We start from the raw sequence: 9,786 nt of genomic DNA, 5'->3' as shown, positions 1-9,786 counted from the left end.
CACACTGAGATGGAACAGAGCAAATAGGCAATTCAATGGCATAGCATTAGCCGGTGATAACTTGTGGAAAAGACATACTGGAATGGGGTTTTAACCAATCAGCATCCAGGATTAGACCCACCCGTTGTGTAATTGCATCTGTCATAAACTAGGCTATTCATTTCTATGCCATTGTAGGCTACTGTAGCCTACCATTTCATACAATAATTATTTTGAAATTATGGTATTGCTGGAGCAGTTGTGTAAAGTACTTTTGTAAAAATACTACATAAGTGATTTTATTATATTTTGGACAACTTTTGCTTTTACTTCACTACATTCCAAAAGACAATAATGTACTTTTTACTCCATACATTTTCCCTGACACTCGTAGCAGGACAGGAACATGGTCCAATTCACGCACTTATCAGGAGAACATCCCTGCTCATCCCTACCGTCTCTGATCTGACGGACTGGCTAAACACACATGGTTCATTTGTAAAGGATGTCTGAGTGTTGGAATCTGCCCCCGGCTGTCCATAAATAACAATACAAAAAATGTCCTTATGTTTAATATATGGAATTTGAAATTATTTATACTTTTAATTTAGATACTTTTAGGAATTGCATATACTTTTGATACTTAAGTATATTTAAAACCAAATACTTTTAGACATTTACTGGAGTAGTATTTTACTGAATAACCATTTCTTTTTCTTGAGTAATTTTCTCGTAATATGGACTCTTCTGATCTACATTGAGTTTGTTTTATAGATGAGTACTGAATTGCATGGCCTCTAAATGCACATTTAAAAGTGTCCCATACAGTAAGGAATCCGCTGTACCTCTTATGTCTGAAAAAGTCTGTTATAAATTCCTCTGTCCCAGTTCTAAAAGATTTATCATCTACAAGAATTTGATTAATTTTCCAATATCCTAAGAGTAATATATATATATATGCCAGTTCTGTAATGATCTGACCGCATTCTGTCCCCTATCAACACTTTTTTTATCTTTTGGTGCCAGAGAGAATGGCATAAGAAAGTAGTCAAGACGACTAGCTTGATTAAGCTTCCACCATGTATATCTCACTAAGTCAGGGAATTTAAGCCTCCATATATCCACTAATTCAAATATATCCATGACATTCATGATTTCCTTAAGTGCCTGAGGAAGATAGTTTGTAGTGTGATTTCCTTTCCGGTCCATAGAGGTAATTAAAACCGTATTAAAATGTCCCACCTTAATAATAGAGTCTAGTGTTGCTTGTAGAGTTAGTAAATTCTTATATATATTTTCAAAGAAGCTTGGATCATCTTTATCTGTCTATTGTCCAATAACATATTTAAAATAATCCATCTACCTTTATGATCTGTTTGAACAATTTGCACATTTGGATCAAAAGTACTGTTAATTAATAGCATCACCTCTTTTGAATTTCTTTGCCCTTGGGAGAAATACATCCCCCCTCCACCCCAGTCCTTTTTCTACAAAACCTAAAATTGCTGAATGAGTTTCCTGTAAACAATAGATATTATATTCCTTCTCTTTTAGCCATGTAAATACTGATCGTCTTTTCTTATCTGCTAAGCCATTACAATTGTAACTGGCTATAGTTATTTCACCACTTACCATAATGAGACACACATTTCAATTCTATTTATCAAAAATATATGTTTGTAAACGTACCATTAAAAATTAACATGATGATTGAGTGTCGATATAGCTGTACCATGATATTTGCATTTCTACTAAGTAAACCTCCAATTGGTCCCCACTATTCCACCTGCTAAAAGCCCTCATCATCCCGAGTTGGGTTGTCATCCCATTGCCCGGCAGATCACCCCCGAAGACGGGTCTATCTGTGTTCAACACAGGAAGACAACAAACCAAGCAACTTTTCAATTCTTGAGTAACTCTCAACGGTGTTACGCAGTTCCTAGATGGCCGTACTTCTTCATTGCACAATGGAATAACCTCAACCAAATTCCAAAGACTGGTGACATCCCGTGGAAGCGGTAGGAAAACAAGTTCCTAAGAAATATTGTTTCCCAATGAGAACTCACCAAACAGACAGAGACCTCAAAAATAATTATGAACGGTTAGTCCTCTGGGTTTTGCCTGCTACATAAGTTCTGTTATACTCACAGACATGATTCAAACAGTTTCAAAAACTTCAGAGTGTTTCCCATCCAAATCTACTAATAATATGCATATCTTATATTCTTGGCATGAATAGCAGGAAGTTGAAATTGGGCACCCGATTTATCCAAAAGTGAAGATGCTGCCCCCTATAACTTATTAAGAAGTTAAAACCTGTTGAGGCTAGGCGTTCCCCTCAGGGAACACCCCTCCGTTCAGCTGAAAAGGTGGCGCAGGGAATGCAAAAATATTATTTTGAAATATTTAACCTCTAGCGTCGAGGCAATCCCGTATCCGGGAGCGTAATCATAGCCTCAATCTCATTAGCATAACGCAACGTTAACTATTAATGAAAATCGCATATGAAATGAAATAAATATATTCACTCACAAGCTTAGCCTTTTGTTAACAACACTGTCATCTCAGTTAGATAGCAAAGATTATTTGTGTGGGAGAAATCGATCCGTTTTGTTCATCACGTTTGGCTAAGAAAAAACCTGAAAATTCAGTCATTACAACGCCAAACTTTTTTCCAAATTAACTCCATAATATCGACAGAAACATGGCAAACGTTGTTTAGAATCAATCCTCAAGGTGTTTTTCACATATCTATTTGATGATAAATCATCCGTGGCAGTTGCATTTCTCCTATGAACCAAATGGAAAAGTGCACGCAGCTGGAGATTGCGCAATAATTTTGACGGAGGACACCAAGCGGACACCTGGTAAATGTAGTCTTTTATGGTCCATCTTCCAATGATATGCTACAAATACGTCACAATACTGCAGACACCTTGGGGAAACGACAGAAAGTGTAGGCTCATTCCTGGCGCATTCACAGCCATATAAGGAGACATTGGAACACAGCGCATTCAAAATCTGGGGCACTTCCTGTATGAAATTGTATCTTGGTTTCGCCTGTAGCATTAGTTCTGTGGCACTCACAGACAATATCTTTGCAATTTTGGAAACATCAGAGTGTTTTCTTTCCAAAGCTGTCAATTATATGCATCGTCGAGCATCTTTTCGTGACAAAATATCTTGTTTAAAACGGGAACGTTTTTTTATCCAAAAATTAAAAGAGTGCCCCCTATATCGAAGAAGTCCACACATTAACATTAACCCCTAACCGCTATACCTCCACACATTAACAAGTCCAATACCTCAAATGAAATGACATCTTCCGGATCTATGGAATCCAGGCGGACATGATCTTCGACCGGGGTCCTCGGTTCTCATCCCGGTTCTGGAAGGCGTTCTCCACACTCCAAGACTGCTTCCATCACGTGGACTGGGACATGTTTCGTATTGCGTCAAATAACAACATTGACGAATACGCTGATTCGGTGTGCGAGTTCATTAGAACGTGCGTTGAAGATGTCGTTCCCATAGCAACGATTAAAACATTCCCTAACCAGAAACCTTGGATTGATGGCAGCATTCGTGTGAAACTGAAAGCGCGAACCACTGCTTTCAATCAGGCAAGGTGTCTGGTAACATGACTGAATACATACAATGCAGCTATTCCCTCCGTAAGGCTATCAAACAAGCTAAGCGTCAGTACAAAGACAAAGTAGAATCCCAATTCAACGGCTCAGATACAAGAGGCATGTGGCAGGGTCTACAGTCAATCACGGACTACAGGAAGAAATCCAGCCCAGTCACGGACCAGGATGTCTTGCTCCCAGGCAGACTAAATAACTTTTTGCCCGCTTTGAGGACAATACAGTGCCACTGACACTGCCTGCAACGGAAAATGCGGTCTCTCCTTCACTGCAGCCGAGGTGAGTAAAACATTTAAACGTGTTAACCTCGCAAGGCTGCAGGCCCAGACGGCATCCCCAGCCGCGGCTTCTCAGAGCATGCGCAGACCAGCTGGCTGGTGTGTTACGGACATATTCAATCAATCCCTATACCAGTCTGCTGTTCCCACATGCTTCAAGAGGGCCACCATCGTTCCTGTTCCCAAGAAAGCTAAGGTAACTGAGCTAAACGACTACCGCCCCGTAGCACTCACTTCCGTCATCATGAAGTGCTTTGAGAGACTAGTCAAGGACCATATCACCTCCACCCTACCTGACTCCTAGACCCACTCCAATTTGCTTATCGCTCAAATAGGTCCACAGACGATGCAATCTCAACCACACTGCACACTGCCCTAACCCATCTGGACAAGAGGAATGCCTATGTGAGAATGCTGTTCATCGACTACAGCTCGGCATTCAACACCATAGTACCCTCCAAGCTCGTCATCAAGCTCGAGACCCTGGGTCTCGACCCCGCCCTGTGCAACTGGGTACTGGACTTCCTGACGGGCCGCCCAGGTGGTGAGGGTAGGTAACAACATCTCCTCCCCGCTGATCCTCAACACTGGGGCCCCACAAGGGTGCGTTCTGAGCCCTCTCCCTGTACTCCCTGTTCACCCACGACTGCGTGGCCACGCACGCCCCAACTCAATCATCAAGTTTGCGGACGACACAACAGTGGTAGGCTTGATTACCAACAACGACGAGACGGCCTACAGGGAGGAGGTGAAGGCCCTCGGAGTGTGGTGTCAGGTAAAATAACCTCACACTCAAAGTCAACAAAACTAAGGAGATGATTGTGGACTTCAGGAAACAGCAGAGGGAACACCCCCTATCCACATCGATGGAACAGTAGTGGAGAGGGTAGCAAGTTTTAAGTTCCTCGGCATACACATCACAGACAAACTGAATTGGTCCACTCACACAGACAGCATCGTGAAGAAGGCGCAGCAGCGCCTCTTCAACCTCAGGAGGCTGAAGAAATTCGGCTTGTCACCAAAAGCACTCACAAACTTCTACAGAGGCACACGAGAGCATCCTGGCGGGCTGTATCACCGCCTGGTACGGCAACTGCTCCGCCCTCAACCGTAAGGCTCTCCAGAGGGTAGTGAGGTCTGCACAACGCATCATCGGGGGCAAACTACCTGCCCTCCAGGACACCTACACCACCCGATGTTACAGGAAGGCCATAAAGATCATCAAGGACATCTTCCACCCGAGCCACTGCCTGTTCACCCGCTATCATCCAGAAGGCGAGGTCAGTACAGGTGCATCAAAGCTGGGACCGAGAGACTGAAAAACAGCTTCTATCTCAAGGCCATCAGACTGTTAAACAGCCACCACTAACATTGAGTGGCTGCTGCCTACACACTGACACTGACTCAACTCCAGCCACTTTAATAATGGGAATTGATGGGAAATGTTGTAAATATATCACTAGCCACTTTAAACAATGCTACCTTATATAATGTTACTTACCCTACATTATTCATCTCATATGCATACCTATATACTGTACTCTATATCATCGACTGCATCCTTATGTAATACATGTATCACTAGCCACTTTAACTATGCCACTTTGTTTACATACTCATCTCACATGTATATACTGTACTCGATACCATCTACTGTATCTTGCCTATGCTGCTCTGTACCATCACTCACTCATATCCTTATGTACATATTCTTTATCCCCTTACACTGTGTATAAGACAGTAGATTAGGAATTGTTAGTTAGATTACTTGTTGGTTATTACTGCATTGTCGGAACTAGAAGCACAAGCATTTCGCTACACTCGCATTAACATCTGCTAACCATGTGTATGTGACAAATAAATTTGATTTGATTTGATTTGATTCTGCATGCTCATTGTGTGGTCGGCCAGTCTGTCCTCCGGATTCCATTGGCAGTCCAACGACCAGTCGGAGCGAGCCAATCAGGACTTAGAGACGACTCTTCGCTGTCTAGTCTCTGCCAACCCTGCAACCTGGAGTCAGCAACTGGTATGGGTTGAGTACACCCGCAACACCCTTCCTTGCTCTGCCACGGGTCTCTCGCCCTTCGAGTGCTCCTTTGGATATCAGCCTCGGCTCTTCCCCGAGCAAGAGGAGGAAGTCAGCAATCCCTCTGCCCAGATGTTCATCCGTCGCTGTCGCCCCTACCTGGAAGAGAGCCCGGGCCGCTCTGCTGAAGACCACTTCCATGTATAGGCGACAAGTGGATTAACACCGGACCCCTGCTCTACGCTATCGGCTTGTGCAGAGGGTATGGCTCTTCACTCAGGACCTGCCCCTCCGGGTGGAGTCCCGTAAACTTTCCCCCCGTTTTATCGGCCTGTTTCCCATCTCTAGTCATTAGCCCCACTCTGTTCGTCTTTTTGTTACCCCGCACCCTCCGTATTCCCCCCACTTTCCATGTGTCTATTATTAAACAATTTTTCTTCTGTTTCCAGGCACACCCTTCCTCCCTGTGTCATCGATGGCCATCCAGTGTACACGGTGAGATGCCTCCTGAGAGTTCTAACATGGGGAAATGGTTTCCAGTACCTGGTTGACTGGGAGGGTTATGGCCCAGAGGAGAGGTTCTGGGTCCCCACTATCCTGGACCAAGCCCTCATTGTCGACTTCTACTGCAGGCACCCCTGTCAACAAAGTATTTGCCCAGGTAGGACGCCAGGTGGCCCCCCTAATCTGTTTCACCTGTTTTTGTAATTGTCGCCACCCCGTCCAGGTGTTACCCATCTTCCCCATTATCCCCTGTGTATTTATACCTGTGTTCTATGTTTGTCTGTTGCCAGTTCATCTTGTTTGTCAAGTCAACCAGCGTTTTTGTCTCAGCTCCTGCTTTTCCCAGTGTTTTGACCCCTGCCTGTCCTGACTCTGAGCCTGGCTGCCTGACCACTCTGCCTGCTCTGACCCTGAGCCTGCCTGCTGACATGTACCTTTGCCCCACATCTGGATTATTGACCTCTGCCTACCCTGACGCTGAGCCTGCCTGCCTTCCTGCCTGCGTTCCATGAATGCAGCCTCAGGATGTATGGATTCCAGTTTGCAAAGAGTCAAATAAAGTTCGTTCAGAGCAATCGATGTGTCTGCTTGGGGGGGAATATATACGGCTGTGATTATAATCGAAGAGAATTCTCTTGGTAGATAATGCGGTCGACATTTGATTGTGAGGAATTCTAAATCAGGTGAACAGAAGGATTTGAGTTCCTGTCTGTTTCTGTGATCACACCACGTCTCGTTAGCCATAAGGCATACTCCCCCGCCCCTCTTCTTACCAGAAAGATGTTTGTTTCTGTCGGCGCCTCAGGATGTATGGATTCCAGTTTGCAAAGTGTAAGGGCCTGAGTACTCTGGAGTAGGTTTTCATCAAGGACCTCTCTGTACTTTTATCTGTTAATCTTTCCCTCAATCCAGACAAGTCTCCCAGTCCCTTACGCTAAAAAACATCCCCACAGTATGACGCTGCCACCACCATGCTTCACGGTAGGGATGGTATTGGCCAGGTGATGAGTGGTGCCTGACTCTTGACATTCAAGTTAAAGTGTTCAATCTTAGTTTCATCATACCAGATAATCTTGTTTCTTATGGTCTGCGTGTTGTTTTGAAAATTCCAAGCGGGCTGTCATGTGTCTTTTACTGAGTGGCTTCTGTCTGGCCACTCTACCATAATGGCTTGATTGATGGAGTGCTTTAGAGATTGTTGTCCTTCTGGAAGGTACTCCTATCTCCACAGAGGAACTCTGGATCTCTGTCAGAGTGACTATCGGGTACTTGGTCACCTCTCTGACCAAGGCCCTTCTCTCCTGATTCTGGCCAGCTCTAGGAAGAGTCTTGGTGCTTCCAAATGTGGTGGTCCCATAGTTATCAGTGCATGTCAGAGCAAAAACCAAACCGTGAGGTTGAAGTAATTGTCCTTTGAGCTCAGAGACAGGATTGTGTTGGGGTACATATCTGGGGAAGGTTACCAAAACATTTATGCACCATTGAAAGTCCCCAAGAACACAGTGCCTTCCATCCATCTTAAAATGGAAGACATTTGAAACAACCAAGACTCCTATCCCAGGTCACAAACAGGCCGTTGTGATAGAGTGGACAGATGAAATAGCCTCTTCAGTAAAAGGCACGTAACAGCCCGCTTGGAGTTTGCTAAAAGGCACCTACAGGACGAAACACTGGCCAGCTAACATGTGGTGTACTGTCATGTCTCCTCAGGTTGTGGATTATGGTCCAAACTGAGCACTGACATCACCCAAAACTGTTAGTCTTAAACAGTTATTCTATTTCCCAAGTAAAATAGCCTTTGAGTGACCAAAATATCACGCATACTATGCTACCTTTACTTTCTTATCTAACAGTCAGTAAGACTGAAGGACTGGCTAGGTGGGCACAGCAACATCCAATCCTGTCATACATTACATCATGTTTTCATAAATTGTTTGTTTATTTAACCGTTTGTTCATTTGTGAGCTCACATGCGCATGTGTGTGTACGTGCAGAGAGACTCCGAGGAGGGGAGTGGCTGTCAGAAATTCAGGGATAAATAATGAGGCAGAGCTCAGAGTTTGTCAGAAGGCGGACCTGACAGGGTCACACACAGGACCAAGCAGGAGTAGGACCTCAACGTTTTGATCATTTTCTACAAATGGAGGAACATGAAGATGTTCAATATTGTTTTCAAGACAGAAACTCTTCTTGCAGAAAGGCTTTGCTATGGACATCTATCTACATAACACTGTACATCTTCTTCGCTGTGATTTCAACAGTTACAGTATTTTTGAATGTAATTGTGATCATCTCCATCTCTCACTTCAAGCAGCTCCACACTCCAACCAACCTGCTCATCCTCTCTCTGGCTGTGTCAGATCTCCTGGTGGGACTGATTGTGATACCAGTAATGAGTGTAGCAATAATGGAATCATGCTGGAGTTTTGGGGAATATTTCTGTGTGTTTCAATTCTACGTCTCTTGTTTGTGTACTTCTTTATCTCTGGGCAATTTGGTCTTGATATCTATCGAACGCTATGTTGCTGTGTGTGATCCCTTATTGTACCACTCTAAAATAACAGTAACAAGAATGTTGTGTTGTATATCCATTACCTGGTGTTGTTGTATCATATACAATGCTGCTCTCATAAAATCCATTGTAAATGTACAGGTAGTGAGTAGGTGCTTGAATGAATGTTTTACTGGTGAAGGATATATGTGGGGCAAAATAATTGACTTTGTAATTACAATCGTTGTCCCGTGCTCTATTATTTTAACACTTTATATGAAAATCTTTGTGATGGCCAGATCACAGGCCAGAAAGGTATTTTCAAAAGATGCTGCCAGTGTGTCTGGTGTTAAAACTGTACAAGCAAAGTCTGAGAGAAAAGCAGCAAAAACTCTATCTATTGTTGTTTTCAACTATCTCATTTGTTGGATTCCATTTCTGTTTTGTTTTTTATTTTTTTATTTCTTTAGTGACGATTTATTATCATTCATCATCAGCTTTCTTCCACTTGCTAATTCCTTAATTAATCCAATAGTTTATGCTTTATTTTATCCATGGTTCAAAGTAAAGGCTAAACATATTTTCTCTGAAGTTAAGGCGTTCATAGTACCTATATTTTTATTTCCCAGTTTAAAAACATAGTTATGTTATACAATTGTTCTCTGACAATACAGAGATGAATGAGGTGTTGATACAGAATGATTTGTCTAGATTGGACAGGAATATATAAAATATAAATATATCCCATTTAGCAGACGCTTTTGTCCAAAGCGACTTACAAGTCGGCTGGGGCCACTACTTTTGCATATGGGTGGCCCCAGTGGGAAGCGAACCCACGACGCTTGGCGTTGCAAGCGC

General features: G+C 43.3%; 1 protein-coding gene across 1 annotated transcript; it reads left to right on the top strand.

The window, feature by feature from the left end:
- Positions 1-8,577: 8,577 nt before the first annotated feature.
- LOC135537749 (trace amine-associated receptor 5-like) lies at positions 8,578-9,368 on the top strand (the record flags this gene model as incomplete). The annotated part of the gene is made up of 3 exons (XM_064963769.1): positions 8,578-8,637; positions 8,749-9,011; positions 9,228-9,368. Coding segments are annotated over exons 1-3 (464 nt in total), but the record flags the coding sequence as incomplete, so codon positions are not given.
- Between the last annotated feature and the right edge of the window lie 418 nt (positions 9,369-9,786).

The sequence above is a fragment of the Oncorhynchus masou genome, unplaced genomic scaffold (assembly GCF_036934945.1).
Source record: "Oncorhynchus masou masou isolate Uvic2021 unplaced genomic scaffold, UVic_Omas_1.1 unplaced_scaffold_8351, whole genome shotgun sequence".
Classification (NCBI taxonomy): domain Eukaryota; kingdom Metazoa; phylum Chordata; class Actinopteri; order Salmoniformes; family Salmonidae; genus Oncorhynchus; species Oncorhynchus masou.
Note: the sequence above shows the minus strand (reverse complement) of the source record. Positions and strands in the feature narration are given on the sequence as shown.